A 24,804-nucleotide genomic window follows, 5' to 3' on the forward strand; every position below is an offset into this window, starting at 1 on the left:
AAGACCTAAGCTACAAAACGTACGGCCGGCTGCTAAGTATAATAATTTCCCTGTCACCGCGTGTCACTTTTATACAGCATCTTTACAGCACTACCAGGCCGGGTAGTTTGGCGGAAAGAACGCAACAGCTTACGGCCGTCAGCTGCCTCTTCCTTACGAGTGTCATAATTATCCTAATCTCCGCATCAACGTCGTGCAACTCCGCATACAGGTATCTGTGTCTGAACCATATGTGCCAGCTTATTACATGTGTAGTGAAATTATCATAACCACTGCGTCTTATCAAACGTATTGGTTTTGCAAATGCGCATTACAGCTGACGGAACAACATACTGTAAGAGAAGCACAAGAGAACAAGGAAAAAAGGAGGGTACAACACTTGAAGAAGAAATGAAGAATCAGTAGGCGTACAGCAAACAAGCGATGACGGAGAACACACAATGATGCATCGGGTGTTCTGTGACATCGATTTGCGTAGTTACGGTGTTATGGAGATCAACGGCATAAAAACGTACCTTCAAGCGTACTTCCTCAACCTCCGCCGCATTCATTATGATAATCAACGCCTAAACAAAATGAGGCACTATTTTTTGCCAAGCGTAGACCTCTTTACAGCAAGTCTATGTAATGACTCGCAGACGAAACCAGCATGCTTTCGAAAATGTTTTACCGCCGTAGTATTCGAACGCCAACGGCCAGGAAACACATCGATGCCAATAGGCTGTCGGCTGTCGGTGGTTATTCAAGTACAAAAACCTTGACGCTATGACTAAAAAGCAGCTTCAACAATCCAATTTAAAAAAATCAACTGACTATTTGCCTGAGGTAAAGAAACGTCCTTAGACACCTCGACTGTTTATGTCAATGGTTTGTGTAAAGTAAAAAATTCAGCATGTTCAGCGCCCCTAGCAGAAAAAGCACAAATTAAAGTATTCGACCAAATTACAGTAACTCCACTTGCGCGCTCACGCTGAAACACGCCTCGATTGATTTTTCGCCCTCTGTGGCCATTTGTTGAACTTGAGAGTGTGCGGGGCCTGCTTTCACGGCCTCTCCTGCGTTTTCCTTCCTCCATGGCTTATCCTTACGACCGTGCTTACGAACGTAAGGTCTATGCAATGCCTCCTTTACTAGATGCCCGCAGCGTTGTTCGCTTTCCCGTTGTAGCGGCGGTTCCCTTAGTTGAAGTTAGTTCAGCATAAATTCCGTGAGGCAGCGCTCGTTGCCTTTTCAACTTTCGGCGGATGTGGCAGCGGCAGCTGAATGCATCCGCCGGCGCGTTATATGCGCGGGCGTCTGTTAGCGAGCGTTATCGCGGGCCTCCGAGACGGTGACAGAGGTCATGTTAATCTCAGAGGCCACAGCACGTGATTGCAAGTTGCAGGCGTTCGCCATGAAAGGCGCTCGTCGCCTTTTTGTGACATAAGAGAGGTGACATAAGGTTAAAAGGGTAGGAAGACGTATTTAAAGAAAATCGAGAAATTCAATAACACACAACACAGATAAAAATAAAAGGCAAAATAAAAATCTGAGCATGGTGGCAACTGCCATCGCCCCGTTTCAAAGGGGACGCGCCTACCTTCCATCCATCCATCCATGGAGGAGAGAAAAGAGGAGGACCCGGAACCGAGCTACCGGACAACGCGGTAGGCATCTAGTAAAGGAGGCATTGGTCTATGTCACGTCCAAGACAAGCCGAGCCGCTCACGTTCCGGCTTTCCCGTGAAGTTGGAGGCAGACGTTCTGTGGTGGCGCCAGAATTATGTAGGATATGTAATATTAGTTATACGATGTGGTACTTCTACGTTAAACACAGTTCTGTGCCTACACGTTCACCGGTCTGCGGCATAAGTCAAGATGAGCGGGAGCACTTATAATGACGTGTCAATGGTTTGAGTAGCTGGTCTGTGGACTGTAGGCTAGCAGACGATAGAATATACGTCGTCGCCGCAGCGTCTCCTGCATCGAGGTCCGCTCTGCCTCGGTCAAGCGATACCGGTATTACGAGTATGTATTGTGGTTATACAGTGCAAGTAAACGCCACAGCGTCGTGACGACGGTGGGCTCTAGTTCAACTGTTCGCTTGCAGACGACACAGCGACGCATTCAACACTGCAGTGTGAAAGCGAGTTTTGGCGGAGAACGTGCTTGCATCAGTGCCCGTAGTGTTGTTTAGCCATTGTAATGAGGTGCGATAACGCGCGCAGCACCTGTTTCCCCGTCGGATTCAAATATCGCTACGATCGTTTAAACTCCTTAAGGAAGATCTTTAGACAGACAAAGCTGTGACCTGGCCCATCATTCTATACCAGTGTCATGTAGGCACAGTCTATCCTCGGTGATCAATGCTGAATGTGATCGAAACATGAAGCGTGGGTGAGGTCTCGAGTAATCGGGAGTCAAACATGCTTGGACATTACGTAGATGTGCTCGATCTGCTTTTAGTTTACTGTGCACATGTATACCAAAGCTAGCGCTTTTGTGTGACACAACCGAAATGTGCTTTAGATCCTTGCAGACTGCAAGTACGGCAAGCTGAAATTTTGACTGGTCTGATGTGCTTTGTCTGTGTCTGGGAAAGGCGTCGTAATCCCCGCTTTGGGCTCGAAGAGGTGGTACTCGGAACGTGATTATTACCGCGTGGTTAAACACGTCGACGGGATTCTTTGTGTGGCTTCTCCTTCGGGTGGTCGTGCCTTTGCTATGTTGAGCACCGAGACAAAGGATCTTTATCCTTTGAGCTGTCAACCACACTGGCAGAAGACATATAATGTCTCGGTGCAGGGGGCATACCGTTTTAAGAAAGTGTAGGCAGTGAATTTAATAAAGTTACTTTGTAATTAACTTTTTGGGAGAAATCTGGGCAGGCACACTCACAAACAAAATGCAACTTCTTTTTTGTGCTCCCTCACAATTCCTTTTCAGAGCAGTGATGAAGAGTGCATTACCTTGCAGCACTGTAGCACAATGACTACAGGGACAAATGCTCACTTCTAACTGCTTTCTTCGAAAGTCTCAGTATCAACATTTATACAGAGCTTGCAAGCACAATTCAAATGAAGAAATACGAAAAATTCAGTCCCATTGCTGTGCAAAAGCACACCATCATACTTGTTCCACAGTATATATTTTTTACTTTCTTAGTATAGAGAAAAACTTGCATAATTTGATGTACCATTTTACCTCTACTGGTGCTTGGAATCTTACTGGCGTATTCACAACATTTGAAATGCATTGGATGGCAACAACACACAGCTAGGTGTGTCTCTTGGCTTGTGCTTATTATTGCAATAGCAATTATATAGACGTCCCAAGTGAATTTTTGCCGTCGGCAACAGTATTGCCACAAGGCTGCACATATATTTAGGTTTATGTATGCTACATTAGATGACATGCTGTATAACACGCTACATATGCAGGTTATATAGCGACCATATTCTACCACTAAAGTTGCTCACACCAGGTCTTGCATTCTTAACTCAATAATTCCTCAGAATTTTGAGAATGGCAGTCCACAGACAAATGTCATGAAGCATAACACTCGCAGTGCATGCCTGTTATCTCAAATATATTTAACCTATTAAATAATAAAAGTGCAAAACAGTATCAAAGCTCAAACCTGAAAGCGGTTTAATATTACTGGAGCAACTCCTTATGGGCAACGTAGTGGATGCCTAAGCCAATCTGAGCCTGTGTGATGTCATTACAGGCCCTACATACTGTGGCAAAGCTTTTAAGGGTGCCATAAATTTTGGTGCACCCACTTATATCGCGTTCATGTTAGTCGGGCCTGCGTATTCTTAGAAAAACAATCGAGAAATTCCAGCACAACGCTAAAACTTGCTATCAGAGTCGGTGTTTCGCCCGAAGAGCGAAAGCGCCAATTTCTGTGAGTCTTTGATGGCACATACCACTCCAGCCTGTGAAATATGTTGGGTCGGGAAAGCATAATTAAAATAAATAATGCCCCAGTACGTGCCACTAGGTAGCCTCCATGTGGCGTTTCATGCCACAGCCTTTGTTGCTATAGCTTACGGCGAATGTTGGCTGGGCTCTTGGGGCCGACAGCACCACCAGTGGCCACATTCGTTACAGTGTACACTGCACACCAACCAAAATTTATTTTAATTTTAGAAACCTGACATTTCAAAGCTTGACCGTCTCTTTCTTACATTCCTAACCAGGCTGTTGAATGAATCTGAATCGAGGCTGTTCAATCTGAATCTGAATCTGAGACCAGGCTGTTAAATGAATTGGATCTGCTGAATGTTTACCTTTACCACGTAGTGTATTACCACGATGTGGTGAATACGCTACATTAGGATGTGCTAGTTGAGAGAAGCAATGCGCTGGAATGATGATTTGTTTACCTGGAGGCAGTGAATGAGAGAAGCTGTAAAATAAACAAAGACAAACTGTTTTGCAGTGGGAGGAGAGCAAGAGAACCGGAATCTTGAAGCTAATTGAAATACTTGTGTTTTACAAGTAGTAGTCATAGAGAATGAACCTGGCAAACCTAGTTCTGGACAGAACTATAACTTAGTAGCTGTCATAAATAGCACTAGCATAGTCTAATTTTGATCAAATTAAGGTTTTGTACACAAACAGCTTGATCGAAGTAGGTGCTAACAACAAGTTGTGGCATGGATAACCTAGTATGTGATTGCAGGAATTAGTTGATCTACATGGTGGATCCAAGATACACTGCGAGATATATGCACTTCTAGGTATTTAAATGTCTCGGACAAAAGAAAAATTATTCATGTAATAGAAGGAGAATACGTAATTGTGATATGAGCACTGACTGACATTGAGGAATGCAGACCATTTGCTGCACCATACTGGGATTTGGAGGTGATCATACTAAAGTACAAAGCAGCCTAATGAATTTTACAATTAATTGGTATATACCGTTATCGTCAGCGTACCGGTGCATATTATGAGTTTAGTAAAAGGTCATTAAAATATATCTGAAAAAGGAGAAGCCGAAGGATAGAGCCTCGATACAGACTGAATTGAACGGGGATGGGCAAGTCGGTCTGTTCAAAATCCTCGGATCCAGTCAATGATTATTGGGTCAAGATTAAGGTGCAAGAGCTTATGCTGGAGAGAAACATGTGACACCTTGTTGAAAGCCTTTTTGATGTCCATATTGAGATAGAGGTGAAAATGTGAGTCATGTAGGAACAGAGCAAGTTGGGTGTCACATGAATGATCTTTTCTACATGTATAGTGATTTAGATGAAAGCAATTGACAGAAAAGTGTCAACGTGAGAATGTGCAATGTGCTTCATAAATTTTGAACAGACACTGATGATGTAATCTGCATGGTAGTTACGAGGACAAGTGTGGTGTTCTTTTCTTGATTAAATGTGGGAATTATTTTGTGGACTTTCCAGTTGGACAGGAGTGGTACAGTTGTGAAGGATTGCTGAATAACTGCAGGCAGCCCAGGCACTTGTCTTTCGTTCCGAGAACTTGCTTGCACTTTAGTCTTCACTACTACATGCACATGTTACATGTCTTGCCTTCTATTATTTTAGTTTCTGGGCTGCCGTGCTGTGTTTATTTTACGCAAATGGGAAAGATGCCTAAGGCAGCCAAGGAAGTTGCTCACATGCTTGCCGACTTTGGCAGTAAACTTAACATCTTCAGCTCAAATATGTGAACAGAAATGCAAGAAATATGCAGAGCAGTATCATTCATGAACACGCTTTGAAGAATTTTGGGTCACCCTTGAAAGAGTGAACCAGGATCAAGTAGTACTTAAAAACGATAATGGGAAGCTAGACAACTAAAGAAAACTCAAGAAGCTGTTATAGAGTCTAAACAATGAAGTCAGCAGCGCAACCTTGAGATCTCAAATATTCACATTTGGTTGGGTTTAAAAATTTTGCTGTTCGAACAACCTTGGTATAAAATAATTGTGCCTCACAATTACTCTACGGCTTGGAGCTCTGTGGACATGTCGGGGTTGCCTAGGCGACAGAAGCCTTTACACCTCTGCCGTGGCCACTTCTCAGTGGCATGTTCCCCGCACCAAACATGTGCCCGTTGTCGCTGTTTGGCTTTTCATGTCATCTGCAGCTTTCCTTTGTTGAATTTTTTTCCTGCTTTATTCTGTCTGCTTCATTCAAAGGCAGTCTGAAAAGGCCTGTCCTCAACATGAACCTTTCAACCTCTTAGTTTAAAGAAGGGTGCCAGCACCCTGGTTGCATGCTTAGATTGTCAGGTTTCTTGGTTATATGTTTTAAATGGTGTGCTGGCTTTTACTTTTTTTTTTGTTGTAGCGCAGTACTGTTTATCGTGCAAACTTGCGACTATCTTGTCATATGCAATAAGCAGTCTAAATTGTATTTCACTTTGATTTGCTCTTATGGTTTTCATAGCATTATTACGAGCCCCATTAAAGCCAGTTCATAATAGATGTCAATTGACCATATATTTAGTAACTTCATTACAACGACAAGCAATTGCACTGTTTATGATGCAATAATTTGCAAGTCACTGTCAAACCGTACGTTTCCTCATAGAGGCAACAGTTACCATTGAACTGCAACAGCGTAAAATTTTGCCTCTCAGTAATTCTAACAATATACAGCACTACACCACATCGACTGAAACCAACAGTAGAACTTATTAAGTAATAATTTGCAGGAGTGTGCTGAATTGAGTTGGTTGGTTCCTGATGAAGGGGGATAAAAACACTACAAAAGACAGGATGAAACTGCAGACTGCAAGCTGCAGACAACAGTGGCATGTCACATATATTTTTTTGTGTGTGTTTTGGTACCTTTCTGCACATAAAAATTCCTATATATTGCTACTGAAAATGCAATAAGAAGTGGTTGTTACTCAGTGCTGCGTACGTCGTCTCTGCTTTCATCCTGTCCTTCATGCTGTGTTTATCTCCTAAGTAATAATTTCATGGAAGCCATAGTGCAGTCTGCTGCCACCCTCCAGAGAATATAAGCCTATTTTTCAGTAGATTACCAGTGGTATTTTATAACTGATAAAGAAGACTGCTGGCCTGCAAAAATTTTGTAGTATAGGAGTAACTCTTACTGTGAAGTAAAATTCAAAGGATTTCAAAACAATACGACGCAACTCTTATTCATCCTAAATTCTTAGTCATCCCAAAGAGAGCATGCTAAGATTGGTTCAGTTATCAGTCAACATTTAATTGAGTTAAAGATGGAAATAAGGAATCTGAGACACAATTTATTTTTACGTGCTTTGATTGATTTCAAGGCAAAGATGCCTTACAAGCTCTGGTGGTACTCGTCCGAGCCAGAAAGCCATGCCATCAAAACTAACATTTCAGGAACCGCTGTTGAAGGTTTGCACACTGTGACAAATTTTCCTAATGTCTACTAGCTCTTTACATGTGCCTAAGTTGCAAATGAAACCATATCAGAGTGCAGTTTCTAATTGCGATTACTGTCACTTTCATTGGGAGTCCTTTCAAGTGTGCTAACTGAAAGCATTATGCTACTGAGTGTGGTGATGTGTAATTTCTGTCTATTGTTTCTTGATGAATGTTTTCATGTTTTATGGTTGGTGCTGCTGTTTTTTACAATTTTGCTGATATGAAAAGCACTGACGTACAGTTTATATAGACTTCTATTTTTTTCTACACATTGATGTTCCTGTTTTTTTAAGCAAGGAGGTACACCTAGTGTAGCTAGGTTACCCGTGAGTGATTATGGTTTCGTGAGTGGTTAAAGCAGAGGAAACTAGCATTAGAAAAATGGAGGTCAATGCTGGCATGAAGCTGGTTTGCAACAAGCATTGTTGTATGTGCAGCGACCACAATGGAGCTGGACGTGCTAGTAGCTGTATGTGGGTGCATGGTACTTCTGTTCCTCCTTGTCAGGTACGTGGGCTACAGCTGTGATGACGGGATTGCCTAACATGCACACTGGGTCCAGGTACGGTAGAGGCATCCTGGATGGCACTGGCTCATCAGTGACATACATCGCCCAGCGTAAGGATTATCATCCCATGGTCCAAGTGGAGAACCCCTTTGTAGTGGCCTGTGAGAGCACCGAGGACCCAGGTAATACTTCTGTGAAGGCAGTGTGTGCATGCTCATTGCTTCCTGTGAAGTTCATTTCTCAAGCATGGTTTCTGTGAGCAAGGTGCCTTTGCAAGCACTGCACTGTTTCGTAACACAAAACCAGTGAAAATTGAACAGAGAATTCGCCTCTGTGTGTCAATTTGTGAAGCAAGGATCTGTGTTTAACGGAGAAAATGAACCCTTAAACTATGTGTCAATTTGTGAAGTGAGGATCTGTGTTTAACGGAGACAATTAACCTTGAAAACTCCAAACTCGTCAATCAGAAGGTTTCGCTTTTGACATCCTTTTTTCACGGAGTCAGCTCTGTGAGAGAAAAATTTCACAGATGATTACGATACTCCCTAATGTGAAATTAGCGCACAGCTCTATACGTGTCTTCATTTCTCAATATATTGGCTGGTGTGGACAACCTGTCTCATGCGGCAAGTTGTAAATGGAGTGAAGTGCGCCGCGACTGCCTCACTAATCTGGAGATCACAAGAGCCAGTGCGTAGGTAATGTATGGGCGCGACGCACAGCAGCTGCCACAGACAGACCTCCCAGATGATGATGATCATATATTGGCATCCGTATTGAAATGGGGCGGGGACAAATCGTCACCTAGCCTGTTCGAGTTATCAATGTTTTTGCTTCTAGTTCTTGTGTACATTTCTTTAATTTTCCTTGTCTACGGCGTAACGCTGCCTATGCCTTAATGGATCCTGTTGTATCAGTCTCTTCCCTGCTTTTTTTCCACGCTCTAAATGTCTCCTGCTTATCTTGACTGCTGACTGGTTGATACTTCTGTCTACGTTAAGTCCAAGCACTTCTGAAAGTTGTACATTACATACTGGTCTCGCAGCGCGAATCCCTTCACATTCTATTAGGTTGTACTGAGTGGTGTCCGGATTTTTTCTGCACATATATACATGCCTCGTCTAATTGTGAATATTTGCGCCGGTATGTTTTTGTTCTTATACAACCAGCTTGAGCTTCAAATAGCAAGGCACTTCCTTTCATATTATCGTACAGATTTTCCCTTCTAATTTCTTTTCTCTCAATCTTGTAAATCTCCAAGGTCCTTTTGATGCAATAGTGTGAAGGGCCCCTTGTCTCAGAAAATCCGGCATCGGCGTCCAGCGTAGACTGTCGTTTTGGGAATAATCATTCCGAAACACACATACCCGGCCACGCAGGCCCTCCATGTAGTGCAAGGAAGTTACTGAACTAATTTAATTTCTCAGAGTAAAATGTGGCAGGAAAATCATAAAGTACGACAACCTAGAGACATCGTAGTATCAGACTGTAATTTGAATATATGAGAAAACATCATTCTTTTACGCGGAAACTCAAACAGCTCAAGCTCAAACTCCTTTTAACGCACTAGTGTTTTCCAGCTGCCGTTTGAGGTCTGTTTTAGTAGCAGTGGTGCGAACACCTTGGTTCCTTGCAACAGATCAAAAAGAAAAAACCACGAAGCTCCCCTTCGTGCATAGCGTTCGCCTTCAGCGTTTCCCGGTGAACATTGCGGTTACATAAGCTGCAGTTGTCGGGAAGCATGAGAAGGCACTCAGGGATCTTTGAATGCTTAGGCATCCTCAAAATATTTTTCATTTGCATTCTTTGGATCTAATTCGCTGTCTCTGTTTCTCTCTCTTTCTGATTACTTTGGGTTGTCTGTCTACACTTTCAGTTACCCTGTACTTGCTATAGCCAACTTTCTTGACCTCTTCCTCCATTCTGTGCCCACGCTTTTTTAGGTACAGACACTTGTGCACATTAGCGGCCCATTTATTTTCATCCATGTTCCCGAGTCTTTTCTTCAAAACCAATTTTGCTCAGCGCTTCTCGTACTTCAAACGAGGCCCGACCCATGGCGTCCTGCACGGCGCGCGCTACTATGGTGCCATCTCGTAGCCATTGTCGCCGCACTGCGCTTTTCTTCTCCGCTTTCCTCCTGCCGTCTGTCACCCCCGCTGCGCTCCGCGTTCGCTTTCACCTTTCACTGCGCTCGTCGTTCGCCCGGTTACGCCGAGGTACGACGCCGAGGCACGCCGACGCTCGCCGCAGGAACGGACATTCTAAAAGGGTGTCGAACGCAAACTGTTCGAACGTGTCTTTTGCATCGCAATAAACATTCACTCTTTTCCCACATAGAGCATATGTTTATGTGTGCTTATAAGAGTATCGAGGCCGAACACGTGCCTGGTGCGTTGCCCGAAATATCACTCGTAAGCGGCCCGCGGACCGTATGCTCCGTTGCGATCTCAGAGGCCACAGTGGGAACGTGGTACGGTTGAAATGGGGGAGGGGCTTCAATTAACCGTCTCTGACTGTCCCGGACTGCCCGAAGCAGTGTTTACAGCCAATGAGTGTTGAGTATGCAGCGTTTTTAGTCAGTCCGGAACAAGTCGCAGTGGCGGTGAGGCAACCGTGTTGTGAAGCGAGCGGCAGCACGGAGCGTTGGATTTGGAACAAGCACTTGCGCTTCAGAGACATGGCATCAGTGGTGCCGAGAGCGCGGGGTGACGGGCGATGTGTGGTAATTAGTAGCCAATTAAGAAAAATCAAATAATTAACTTTTTTAGCCCTTTCGTTTCGGCGAGGTCATCGTAACTGGGGAATCGAAGCGAGCCATCCCCCTCCGTACAAATGCGATTACCCGCGGAAATGCGGCACGACGAATTTCGGCTATCGGAACGCGCGAAACCTAAACCGAGAGGTTGCATATAATATAAAAGCCCGTTTCCTGTACATGCAATAACAAACAATAAACTTGAACTTGAGAGGTTGGAGCGAGCACACGAAGCCTCGCGCTTCGAGGCAACGTTCTGCTTACGCCGCCCAGCAGCCAGCGCGCTGCGGCTCCGTACGTACTCCTCGATGGCGCGGCGCTGGCGTGATAGTAGTAGTACACTCTAGTGATAGCGATCTAAAGAAAGAAATTACGCTTGATTCTCCAACCGAGGGTCGTACATGCGGTACAACTTGCACCATGTAGACGTTCTGAGCTTGTACCGCATGTGCTATTTTGCTGCTGCTTGGATTCCGTGCAACTCTCCCTCTGGCGACGACCGCCTGGCCATCCGCGTTAACGCACGAGCAGGGAATTTCTGTTCTTTGCTTCCCTGTGTGTGACGTGAGCATGGATCTGCTGTAACGTACGTGTGGATTGCGCTCCTGCTTCTTGAACATTGTTATATATAGTGTTCTCTGCGAGGTTAACCATCTGTTCGGATTCGCGCCGAATTTATACCCTTTTTGCTTTTAAACGATCATCGTCCCTGCACGCTAAGAAGCTTAGCTTCACACGGAGAGAATAACCTTACCAGAACAAGGAGATCGAGTATCATAATAAACAGACATTTGTAACATGCCTGGTGCAGAACAAACGTGGCCCTTTCTAGGTGAAGCTCTTGAAGCCACAATGTGTCCTTTCACGTTCTCTTACTCTGCTCTAAACATTCATTATCACTGCCTCTTGCTGGACTAGTTATTGGTTCTCATACTGCAGTTAAAACTCGATCTAACGAAACTCGATTTTGCGAAGTTCCCGATCTAACGAAGAAATTTTAATTCCCCGGCAAGTACCCATAAGGTTCAATCTTGTCATCAACCTGAATCTTAAAAAAAAGCTGGCTTGCATTAAACCCGATTTAACGAAGCTTTCCCAGGAATAAATGAGTAAAAAGAGCAGTGATTTCTTTCTGATTTCGACGCAGACGGGTTTTCCGAGTGTGCGCTCTAACGCTATCGCGTTAAAACATCTAGGCACCCTAGTCGCGGCCCTAGGTTTATTTTGACGAAGCTACATGCCGCGCCCATTCACGGAACAACGGACTCGGCAGTCGCTAGCGTTCTTACGTACCAGTGGCGTACCAGTTGGGCCGCCCTCGTGGACTTTTTACGCATGCAGGCGTAGGTACCTTTTGGGTGTCGCTACGCTACAATTTTAGATTTCAAGGGCCGGAAACTTCCTTACTCCATTTTCCGAACTTCCCGTTTTAACGAAATAATTCGAGCGTGGTCATCACTTCGTTAAATCTAGCTTCATCTGTATTGTGTAAAATACGCGAAGCCACATCGTTCCTTTATGTGGTTTCGTGTCTTTTGCATCGCAATAAACATTCACTCCTTTCCCACATAGAGCATATGTTTATGTGTGCTTATAAGAGTATGCAAACTTATCTTCGTGGTCCTATTTGAAGATTCCACACACGTCACTGAAATTTATTATTGGTTAGAGTGGCGTAAGGCGACAGTTCGGCGAATTCATAAAGGTAACAGTTTTTTTTTTTGTTGTCACACTTGTTGCCGTTTGCGGATTACCGGGCTTCCGGAACACAAACGTGAGCGGCATGTTTGGTGGCGCCACCTTGTAGCTCAGAACTCAACAAGAACAAACGCAGAGTATTACTGCAGTAACCAAGTGTAGTCTACTTTGCTGCCGATGTAAGTTTTCGGTAGCGGCGTAATCGTGAATACGTCGCGTTTTTATTGGAGACTTTTAGCGTGTCCGCGATTCCGGCAAACGGGGATGGTTTGCCGGATGGGCGGGGGCATAAACGTGAGCGGCCGGAGCGGTGCAGCCGTCTGATGGCGTAGAGCACAACCAGACAAACACGGAGCTAAAACTGCAGTAACCCGCTATATCCTGCTTTGCGGCTGGTGCAAATTTTTGGCAGCGGCGTAATTGTGAACACGATTACGCCGCTGTCGAAAATTTACACCAGCAGCTAAGCAGGATATAGTAATTAGCTTTGTGTTTGTGTGGTTGAGCTTTGCGCCACCAGCTGGCGCCACCAACCTGGCCGCTCACGTTTATGCCTCCGCTCACCCGGCAAACCGCCCGCGCTTACCGGTATACCCGACACACTAAAATTCTCCGTTTTTTCAACGAGTACACTCGCGTAACACGAAAACGTGTCAAAGGTACTTTGGTTAGATGAAACGTCACAACATGGCGTCACCAGCGTTGCCCCTGCCGTACATATTAGCCGTACACCGCAGACGGTAGGCAGTCACGATGAAGCTCTGTAGTGTTGGTATGGCCGCCGCCATGCAGGAGGTCTGGCGCTGCAGCTATGGAGCGAGTGCCCATGCCAGGTGTGGTTCTACTGGGGGCTAAGCTACGCGGCTTTGGCAAGCTGGCCGCGGCTGGGGTGGCCGAGGCTGCGGGAAGCGGCGCAGGCGGGCAGCCTCTGGGTGGCACCCGGAGACTGCATGGTCCAGGAGCCCCCCGTTAGGCAAGTTTCCACGTGCCTTCTCTTACTGGCATAAGAATTGGTTATGTGGCTATCGCACGTACGTACGAATTCATTGGATTCGCTTAATGATCCCATATCAGGCATTACAAAATGGAATATGAGAAGGAAAAAAGGGGTGTGCCAGTATTCATTTTTTTTTCAAATTTGAGTGAAATACCTATGCAATATTAAATTAGCGTTATTTGAACCACGTAATAATTAACATGCGCCGGCAGTGTCTTGTTATGTCCACATATGGCCGTGTAACAAATTTTGATTATCCTCGCAGCAGTGTGTAGTTAAAGAAAACGAAGTATCCTAAGATTATTCCAGTGGATCTAGGCACTGTGATGGTTCGTGGGCCTAGAAACTTAAATGCACGAAGTCAGTCAACACGAACTAGCTAGTTTATGAACGAGGACAGCTGTACGAAAAACAAAAACGAACGGTACCTGACGTGTCGCGGAACGTAGAACACAAGTGACACGCGTCAATGGCATATAGGAAATGACACTTATGGAGGTTACGCAACGGTTCGCTAAGTTAAATGAATGTCTCCCGTGGATATAAGGACGGCGATTCACGCGCGCAACGCTGCGACGACCGAAGCGCCGGGTATTGATGCGCTGAGTTGCTTGTCGTCGCGTACGTCACTCAGATAGTCGCGTTCGCCGTGCGACCCATAGAGAAAGAAATTGACCGGTCAAAGCCGGTTACCGCGCGGCCCCGCCCCGACGCTACCGCCATACTTCTTCTACTTCGTGCATCGCAATTCTAAACCGAAACTCGAATCTTCACGGCGCACACTTATAAGTCAGCATGGTGGAAAATATTTGTAGCCCCGCATTTATTTTCTGCACGCAACGAGGGTCACGTCTATATAGTGAGTCCAACTGTGATTACAGATCACAGCTGGAGTCACTGCTGTCACAGAACCCTGCTGTGATACTGATGATCACTGCTGGTTTCCGATATATGGTTGCGTTTAACCTCTAGTACGATGCGTCACTTGCTGCTAATCCCTGTTTGGCGCAGTGTTTAAAAGGAAATAAAAGTGCTGCGGGCGTGGCAACAATCTAGCTAAATACTCCGTGACATAAAGTCGGAACGTACGTTGATAAAACGAGGTCGTACTTGCAGCGAGAAACTTTTTTTAAATCGCCAACTTCTATATGGTAGGGATGTTTATGTTTGAGCAGTAAAAGTTACTTCATATGATTCTACATAGGAAAGCCCTAGTGGTTAACATCTTGTTAGTAGGCAGGCATTTATGAACAGAATCCCACAAGAAACTCAACAATTACGGAATAAAGGACAGTGGCCCGGTGCGGGCGGTGTGGAAAGCTTCCCCGCGAATAGGCCTACTGTCAGAAGTCGCCGTCACATGGCGCCACGCGTACACGTGTATTAAGGCCCCTAGACAAAAAAACTTGTTTTATCTAGGAACCTTAACCTTTATTAGAGTTAATGTATAGGCTCCCTAAAGGAAGCCATATACAGTAACCCTAACGTGTATCGCGTCTGTGCACGTCAAACTGTAGACATTTTACAGCGCTGCTTGCATGGGCGCTGCCATCTTCGAGCACGTGACCACGCCGCCATTGCACGCCTTCCGCGTGGTGTCCGCTTCCCATGGGGAACCAGCGCTGGATAGGCGGCGCGTCGAAAAGAGTGCGTTGCACGCCGCCCTGGCGACGAAACGCGGCATATTCCATGCCGCTCGACCAGGCGACACGTCCGCGGCTGTTTTATAGCTCGTATGTTTCCGTTTTCGCGCCGCTTCAAGTTGACAGTTTTCGTAAAGAAGCTAGCGCCATCAAGTGAAGAAATGACGAAAGAAGCTTTTTAAGCTTTATATATTTTTCACAGTGTGTCGCGGCGAGCACGTGTGTTTCTTTAACGGTTGCGCCCTGTGCCGTTGCCATGCTTGTGTGGCAGCCTGCCTCGCAAATCCAGCAGCTATGGCGCCGGTCGTGCTGCGCTATGGTTTCGGAAGTATTAGTTGGCCTGAAGACATTCCATACTTCTCTGGCTAGACATAAAAAATTCTGATGTTACTTCGCCACAGCAGTCAATAAAGAAGAAAGCTTTATCGCATCAGCTGACTCGCGCAAACAAAGGTTTGAGTGCTCCGCTGCTTGATCCGTAACAACCCTGGCTACATTTAGCACTAATTACATAAATTTACCAGATGCATCTCAGCGCCGAGTCCTCATCCGCATGCGCATTTTTAAAAACACATAGGTGGCTTAGTCGCGCGTGCGCCGGCAGTATGCGCACACAACTCGTATTACAAGGCAGCTTCCCTCCCACATAATTCTTGGCAATGAATGGATAATATTTACTTTCGTATCGTTCGCTTGATGCGGTGGCATGGGAAGGGGCTTGGCGGTGCTATTGCGAAGGAAAAATGTTTGGTACAGATGCCGGATGGTGCATGCTATTGCTCATTTTGTTTCCGGCGAAATGCCGACTGCAGATTCTGCTGTTTGGTACTGCCATGGCTGCCACGGCTGACCGTCTTCACTATCGAATAAACCAAGCACACACGCGAAATTCGATTTAGAAACCAGTCCGACACCGCTTGACAGGGCGACAAGACGGGAACTTACTCCGCTCGCCTGACTGCTTGGATCCAACGCCGCGTCCGTTATTGTTCGTAGGGTTTAGATGGAAAGACACACAAGAATACATCCTCCCTCTTCCCGACGTAGTTGTGGCACTTGTATGCGCAACAGTATCGTCGGCGTCCTTTTGTTTCCCTTCGACTTTCAGCGCACACAACGCCACTACCAGTAGCAATTTTCGTCCGCGAGAGCGGCTGCATTGTGCACATTCTGACCGCCAGGGCGGCTCTGCAGGCGTCGTGAAAACTCCAGCGCTGGTTCCCCATAGCGGATGAGGTACAGAGTAAATGCAGAAAGGCGCATTTTCACTCTATGTGTGAAGTATTATTTGCCAGCGACGAAACGCTTTCAACCGACCGAAAGCGCAAGAAGAATGGGCAGTGCTGATTATTTACAAACGGCCTTATTTTAGCCCGGTGGCGATGAGCTAATCCCCCAAGTCGGCGCGGGTGCGTCCTCTGATCGAGGTGATATCCGATTAAGTGTGCTTCATTTTTCTCTATATTCTAGTGGCAGATATCTCTCTTACCTCAGTACTGTGTAATCCGTCATGACAGTGAATACGTGGGATCAGTGATCGTGAAATACCAACTTTTTGATTTCTGTATTTGCCATAACATACAAAAAAAAAAAGTTGACTCGCCATCCGGGCCCTGCGAAAGCGAATGTCCAGCGAAGCTGTTGCAGAGGATATGCAATGCTTTGTTGGTGGTTCGGATGCTTGTTTTAAGCTTGCTCTTTGTTGAAATGTATGCTGTTCTGTGTGTTGTATTTGTGATTTTAATGAATGTATGCACTGTTCCCTTCACTTTGCTGAGCGCTTGTAGCCTGTGACTTACGGGGGTATGAACCGTTGCTGATGATGATAGATTTGTTTTGAGCTTGTTCGTTGTCGAAGCGCGCGCCGTTCTTTACGTTGTATACGTGATTCCAATGAATGTGTGCACTGTTAGCTCGACTTTGCTGAGTGCTTCTAGCGATCCATTGCATTTTTGCTTGCTTAGGGTATGAGCCATTGCTGATGGTGATAATTTCTGCTTGCGGACGCACGCGAGAAATGCCGACCACCGAGAGGCTAACAGCTTCGCTGTAAAATGTGTTTACACGGTAGTCGTTTTCGGGGTTTATCATGACTGCATTCTCGCTTACCACGTGATGTAGCGAGCAGGAGAGGCGCGGAGCGGCAGCGTCAATTGCACGTGCGCCACCTGGCGCTCGCTCTTAAGAACGGTTCGGAAAGCGAACCGCTCGCTTGCGCTCGCCTGATTGGTCAGGAATTGACCGCGCTTTTGCTGACGGAAAACGTGACTCTGCACAAATTAACTCGCGAGGGCGAGCGAACGGTTGGCCTTTCGCGCCCCTGAATCCCCGCGCGGCTGCTCGCGATGACGTCACGCCAGGTGTGCTCTCGCCAGCGACTCTCGGCTGTAGTGTGACTTCCCCATCTACCTTGTGCGCTCATTCGGTGCACACGTACATCACCGAATGAGCACCGAATCATCTTCGATGGCTTCTGCGCATATTATTATTATTATTATTATTATTATTATTATTATTATTATTATTATTATGTTCCGGCCCACTAGCGTCAGGCCCGTTTCAAGACAACCGCAGGGCCGAAGGGATCGCGCGCAACGTCATTCCCGACGTTACCGTACTGGTGCCATAGATGACATGACAGGAACTTTATTTGAGTCCTGATGGACTGAGATCGTGGGGAGCCAAAGCCGAAGGCTCGCGAAGATCAAGTCGGTGGCTCCGCTCATGGTGGGACCGGGAGATGAAGTCCCTCCGCAATGTCGTGGGCCCTCTGTACAGCCAGTGCCACAGATCAAGCGGCGCTTTCCGTCCTCCGCTGAACACACTGTGTTTTTTTGCGGCTCGCCGGCAACATTTCCACCCGTAAGCGCACGCGCAAATTATGAATTCATTGTCCCAAGTCTCCAGGCGCATGCATGCAATGGTCGTGGACTTCGACCCCAGGACGCGCAGGCGCCATTCCACATTAAAGAAGATTAGAACAACTTGTCCACTTCTTTTTCTGGCCGTGGAGAAAACATGGAGAAAACGTGGAGAAAACATGGCCGTGGAGAAAAGTCGTGCAAAAAAAAAAAAAAAAAATCAAGCAACCAGTGAAACGTTATTTGAATACTTTGTTTAGCGCAAAACGACAGGCACAAGAAAGACGGCCAGGACAAGGCGCTACTCTCAAGTTGAGAGTAGCGCCTTGTCCTGGTCGTCTTTCTTGTGCCTATCGTTTTGCGCTAAACAAAGTATTCATGGATTCGCACCAACTAGCCCGCCAACGCATTGTGCGAAACGTTATTTGATTTCGTATTGTTTACACTTTCGTCTCGAGGGCCACAACCCCACATTTCGTGCACGCGACATGGCCTACGTCCTTCCTTTTTGCGTCCTCATTGAGGGTCGCGGTCACGTGCTTGTGCAGTCTCGACAGCTGCCAGCGACACCTGTGGCGTGGCGTGGGTCCCACTGTGCCACCACGCGAACCGCGCGTGTCACTTGGTGTCCTGTTTGTGCGGCTTTCCGAGGCAGAGCCCATGGAAGTGGTGAGTGAGCTCAGAGCCTTGGAGGCTTAGCATTTTTCTACGTGCTTCCGCATGGCCCACCCGGGGCGCGAAATACTGACGTATACGTGGCACTCTCGGCCACGGGAACGCAAAGTGCTGGGGCGGTGCTTGCCATATATGTGCGTATTTTTCGTCGCGGAGGTCACCGTGAGCCGGAATTGACTACACGTTACGTAACAACTACAGCATGCAAGTGTACAAAAAATTCTGGTGAGAATGTTGCGGGCGATGCTGTATAGCCTAAAATGGCAGGAGCTTTCATTCACCCAGGATGCACGCTGTGGTCTTCGAAGACCACAGCGTGCATCCAATAGCTTTATTTTCAAATTGAACCAGACATGTTTGAACTAAAGAAATAAGTGCTCGTTAATCAGACTGGTACAAATGGGGTAAAACCGCTGCCTTCTTCATCTTTTTCAAAAAAGAGCGGCGAATGCAGTCATATTTAGAAAAAAGTACACGCTTTCCTTTAAGCTCCTTCACAAAAGAGCTTTTTGCTATAGCTGATGTGCATTTTTAGGAAATAAACAAGATACGGTGCTAGCAAACAAGCTGGCAAAACACCGTCCTCTGTAATACCAATGAATGTTATGGGCTCACCGGAAACAGATGTGCGATTGCATTTTATGCGTATCATTACAAAATAATTTTGGTTGAGTACACGTGTTCGGGTTAGAATTCATACGTTCATATTGCCTTTCCTGAAGGGCTGCCAATTATTCTGGTACTTGCAATATTTTACACGTGAAACAAGTGCATTTACATTATTGCGTTCATTTACAGTTTTTCGCCAGGTCTCCAGATTTCTTAATCGTCTTGTCCTTGAGTTACTCTATAGGGTGTCCGAGCTATCACGTGCCAACTTTTTTTTTAAGCGATGTCTTTCGTGCAGATAAAACCAACTGTGTGTTGTTAACATCAACCTCAAGATACATCCGGTATTTGTTGCATTGCTCCAAATAATTAGTTTTCAATGATTAATTTACTGAATTTCTAATATATACATACGGCAAATCTGGCAACACTGTTTTCGAACACATTCGGAACACCAATTTTAAATATTTGCGGGGTGCCGTCTTTTGCGTGGCTCGGTTTTTTTTCTTGTTCAAGGAGGGCCCCGCCATATATAATGTCGATCCGGCATCGCGCCTGCGCAGAAAGCAGCTTGCCCATCTGTCCCATCCCATTCCATCCAACGAAGGATCGTGCGTTAGGCGATGTCCCAGCGCATGCAAAGGTATGTTTCTGTTCCTTGAGAAATGGGGCCAGGGTGTCTAGCAACCGGGAAAACTGGGAATTCTCAGGGATTTTTAATAGTCTAGAAATACTATGTGTGCTTTTATCAGCGAAAATGAGCTGTAATTTTATTGAAAGGGAACGAAAGTCGCGGTAATGCTGGCTCGAGTAACAGAGAGGAATCGTAACAAATCGTCTTTTACGCCGTGTTGTCGGCTTGAGGAGTTGCCAGTGTACAGTCAACGACCGATTTTTCGGACGCCCGCTAATTCGGACGGCTTCGCTGTACCATCGCGTACCCCATGGAGCCTATGTATAAGAACGTCTGAAATTTCGGATGCAAGAACCCTTCGCCGTCCGATTTTCCAGACTTTATGCCGTGACAGCAGGTCCGAAATGGCATTAATCAAAGCCACCATTTTTGAGCCATTTTGATTACCTCGCCGCCTCGAACCGGCGCTATCGCACGCAAATCAGCTGCTTCGACATTCGCTATTAAGCTTCTTGCCGTTTGGTGCCGTGTTTTTTCATTGAAAGAATTCGCCGCTGTCGACAATGGCACCGACTCCGCCTTTGTAGTCTTCGCTATTCACTACGAATCTCGGAAAGCACGACACGTTGAGTAATGCCGGTTCCCGAACGTAAGCTTCGCCTCAGTACAGCAATGTTACGCAGCGAAGCATGCGCGAAAGTATTGAGGTGAAGCATAAGCTTGGGAAGATGCAATTGTCACGGGAAATAGTATGTATTCCTTCATTATACACGCGTGCACTCGCCATTTCCTGTCACAGTGTATGACTAATAAGTGTACTGGCAGGCTTTCAGAGCTTTTTCGATGGGCCTATGGCAAGTTTGGCCCTTAAGGGCAGTAAAAGACATGCATTAATTCTTTCCGACTGCCTGATCTTTCGGACGACTTCGCGACTCCTAGGGAGCCCGAAAAATCGAACGATAACTGTACAGCTGACCAAGAGGGTGCTTCAAATGGTCCGTGGGGCGAACGCGCGGCGTAAGGAGGAGGAGAATAGAAAGGACCTACGCATTGTGGAATGAACGGGAAAGGAAGCGTTCTGCTGCTTCTGTGAAGGAGCTCGAGCTCAAAAACAGAGTGTCGGCTGATGCCTAGATGCAGGTGTCCTCATTACAGACCAAAATAAACTCTCCAAAACAGTGAAACGCAACACTGAAGCGTTGCGCGCAGGCTGAGAGTATGTCAGGACAGTTGTGTTTATACCAGCTGTTGAGAGAAAATCTCACTTGTGACAAAGATCAGGTCTCACCCGAACGAGCTTGCTGCCAATTGATAGAAATGTATAGTGTAATGTATTGAAAACTTTTACCGCGCTTTGTGTGTTGAAATGAGTGACAATTGATGTAGGTATGTATGTACCCCCCTGCTGTAATGCCTTCCTAGGCGATGCTGATACTGAATAATAAAAAAAGCATTTAGCTCCATCTTGTGGCAACTAATACAGCCTTAAGAGTATATGTGGCTGTCTATTTTTCGATTTGTTTGTATCTGGAACATTATTGTACAGGTGTTTTAACAAGAGCAGTAATCGAGGAGCTGCGCGAATGGCGCCAAGAACGGTCTCCATCCTGCTTCAAAACGGCATTGTAGCGGAAAACTGTGCCGAGTCTGCGCCACATGAAGCATAGGGAAGCTGAAACCCGAAACCGAAAGCACGCTCCATCATCATCGTCATCATCGTGGACGTCAACTGAGATAGATTGCATCGTAGATTGCAGTAGATTACATCGTAGATTGAAGGAATTCAGCTTCACGTTGTCTCGATCGGCTGCGGACATAAGTCAAGATTTGAAAGCACTGTCGTGAAAGCAGCGTGGCACTTCTGATGAGCGAAACGTTCTACATTAAAGCCCCGTAAACTTCGCAAAGTCGCGCCAAGCCTTCAAGAATGCCTCCTCCTCCTCGCGCGCTTTGGCCGAGGCCGACGCCGCGTCGCTATTGGCCAAATAGCATCACGTGGGCCCTCGCGCCGTGCTTCAGCGCCATTTTCGCTCGAGAAGCGTCTACGGAGTGGCGAGGAGCGCATGTTGGCGCCGTTGCTACGCTCGAGCGGTATAGGCGGCGCCACGGTCGAGGAGGGAGCGTGAAAGGGAGGAGAAACAAGGAGGAGTGAAGGTGGAAGAGGAGAGTGTCGCTACTTTACGAAGTTTAAGGGGTTTACGAAGTTTAAGCAGCACCAACCTCCCCAGCACCGCTGGGCAGGCTGGTGCTACTTGCTGTCAGCGTGGAAAATTATTCCAAGTTGGACCACACAATGATAGCTCGCCGCGTCCGTCGTCGGAAGTGGCAGCAAGCTGGAAATAAAGTTGTCGTAAAACTGCCATTATACTTTGTTTACCTTTTTGTTGACGTCGTTAATTGCGACTCATTTGCATGCTTAGAGGTCGAGGTCACGTGAGGCCACATTAGCCGGTGGAATAAGCCCACGAACGTGTCCAGCATTGAGGTTTTAGTGTTCTGTGCCTGCTGAGATGTCGTGGACACACGTCACCAAAACCGGTGCAAGCCTTTACAAATACCCTCCCAAAAAACCTGCCGTGGTGGCTTCGCGCTGCTAAGCCCGGGTTCAAATCCCGCCCATGGCGGCCGCATTTCGGCGGGGACAAAATGCGAAAATACCCGTGTACCGTGCATTGGGTGCACGTTAAAGAACCCCAAATGGTCGAAATTAAACCGGATCCGCCCACTGCGGCGTGTATCATATTCATATCGCACGTGGTTTTAGCACGTAAGACGTCAGAATACAATTTTTAATGCGAAAGCATTATATGCCCTATGTTGTGACTCGGGGTCGAGGACGAGGGACGGATTTTTGGAGCATACAAAGAGGAGACGAAAAGCTTTACGCAATATGTACAGATATAGCAGGTAAAAGAATTCAAACAGCGGTAAGAGTGACGGGGCGGCTGGTGGCGACTCTCTCACAACAATGGATCGGTCCTGCCTTAAGTCCCGTTGGCGACAGGAACGGGGTGGGGCAGGTGCTGACGTCACACGCCCCGCTCGTTGCCTCGATGACAGGCGCGCAGTGTGGCACAACACCGATTACGCGGAAGTCCATCGCTGTCGGCGTGACCTAAAGGTGGTACCAAAAATGGCCAACGGTGCAAAGAGTAAAAACACGTCAAAGCATTGTATTGCCGTCGTATTGCCGTCAAATTTCTCAGGGTGGTTCCTGTAGACAAAGTAAGTTAACGGCTTTGAAAAGAAAATTTGGTACATTTCGGCCTGGATGGGTACGCTTCCCCGACGAGCACGCTTCCCCCACGCCACAGTCCTGGCCGGCCAAAGGCGTGCCTAGTGCGTGCGTTATTGGGCACGTGTCGGCGCTGCCAATGGGGAGTAGGTGGCGCCACGTCATGAGTGTATAAAATTAGCACGTTCATCACGTTCCGAAGTCTACAAACGCTATAATGATTTCGCATTCCCACACGTAAGCAGTCTTAAGTGTCGCTGCCGATTTCTTTTTTTAAATACTCGAAAGACAAGAAACAGGCCGCAATATTGCTTGAGCCTGCAATGTGGCCCTGCACTCTCACTTGATCAAACTATATCCCACAACAATGGCCTAGAGCTAACACGTATTTAGGCCTTTCAGTTAGGCTTCTCCGTTGTCATGAGCTAATAACGAATCTCTGACTTGAAGCGGTAGGAATTATGCGGATCGTTGTTTCGGCTCAGGATACAAAAGATTCGCCATTTTCATAACGTCTTCCGAATGAATAATGAAGAAAGCAAGCGAAAGCCGAGAAATTCTAGCCTTAATAGCCTTAAAATATCTTTGTGGCTTTCTTTTTTTTAACATAAAAAACACCAAAACTTTCATGTCAGAAATATATATATATATATGGGCCGTAGGTTCATCAAACTGCACTCATTCGACAGCAACGATTACGGATGCCTCGTGCGAAGACGCAATGCACGTGTACAGGAGTATATCTCGCCTGGTTTACTCGCCTGGTGGAACGCCTGGTTTACTCCCGCTCTGCCGAATGCAAGAACACTCGCGTACACCGTGCATTGTGTACGCGTGAAAGAAACCCCCGAATATTCAAAATTAATCTCAGAGTTCCAAACTGTATAGGAGGCGTGCCTCGTAATCGGATCGTGGTTCTGGCACGTAGAACACCTTTTTCTTCCTTTTTCTTTCCTTTCTCCCCGCGGAACGCTTCGTGCCGCAGGTGGCCCTCGTCGGGGCGGTGGAGCTGTCGGCGGCTGGCGTGCCTCGGCTGCTGGCCCAGCACGTGAAGCTGTCCAACGGCCAGAGCTGGCCTCTGCGCACCCTGTTCACGCCCGCGGGCGCCTCCTGCATGGTGTGCCAGGTGGAACCCGCCAGCCTGGCGCTGCTGCCGTGCCGGCATGCCGGCCTGTGCGGCGCCTGCTTCTCTCGCGTGCAGAACTGCCCCGTGTGCAGGGCGCGCATCCTCTCCTGCTTTCACGTGGACCCCCGGGCACTGGGCGACACCGAGACGACCGGGGAAGACCTGTAGTATATGTGCACGCGGCACGGTTACAGTCGTGACAAGGACCGCGCACACTTTTCGAGTTCAGTGCCGTGTATACTACAACACCCTGCCAGCTTTCTCCTCGTGGGAACTCTTGGTACCAGCAAGTTCACGGACGCCTATGTGGAACAGGGGCGTGTGTGTCATGATCAGTATAGCGCTGGTTTCCTGGTAATTGATCGTGTCTTTTCATCTTCGTCTCGCGTAAACAATCTGCCGCTATCGGTGTATCGGGGAGAAATTCGGCCTGCTCGTGGTATGAAGGATTGTAGCACGGAATGCGTGTCCAACCTTCACAACTGAAAAAAGGTTTGTGGCCCTGTCAGCGATTCAACAAGGGAGCTGTTCGTAATCTACAATGGGGATTCCCGAACTTTCTGGGCTCCAGGAGGCTCCAAAAGCCTCCTGACAGTTCCAGGGAACACTCGTGTTCATTCCTTTCTGCCCATCAATTCTGCGTATGTAGGGATTCTTGGTAACATCGTGTTCACGATCGATCGATCGCGTA

At 46.9% G+C, this 24,804-nt stretch overlaps 1 protein-coding gene across 7 annotated transcripts; it reads left to right on the plus strand.

Annotated features, from left to right (window-relative positions):
* Positions 1-1,661: 1,661 nt before the first annotated feature.
* On the plus strand, positions 1,662-24,471 carry LOC142588227 (uncharacterized). Of its 7 annotated transcripts, none has more exons than XM_075699774.1 (6): positions 1,692-1,764; positions 7,807-7,876; positions 7,932-8,059; positions 13,126-13,306; positions 18,383-18,503; positions 23,973-24,471. In XM_075699774.1, exons 2-6 carry the CDS (start codon positions 7,815-7,817, stop codon positions 24,279-24,281), a joined length of 801 nt encoding a protein of 266 aa, XP_075555889.1. In that variant the 5' UTR covers positions 1,692-1,764; positions 7,807-7,814; the 3' UTR covers positions 24,282-24,471. The 7 variants fall into 7 exon arrangements, with proteins under 7 accessions (XP_075555890.1, XP_075555889.1, XP_075555892.1 ...); XM_075699777.1 differs by having other exon boundaries at positions 1,696-2,007; XM_075699778.1 differs by having other exon boundaries at positions 1,696-1,998.
* Positions 24,472-24,804: the final 333 nt, after the last annotated feature.

This window comes from Dermacentor variabilis, chromosome 7, assembly GCF_050947875.1.
Source record: "Dermacentor variabilis isolate Ectoservices chromosome 7, ASM5094787v1, whole genome shotgun sequence".
NCBI classification, from domain to species: Eukaryota; Metazoa; Arthropoda; class Arachnida; order Ixodida; family Ixodidae; genus Dermacentor; species Dermacentor variabilis.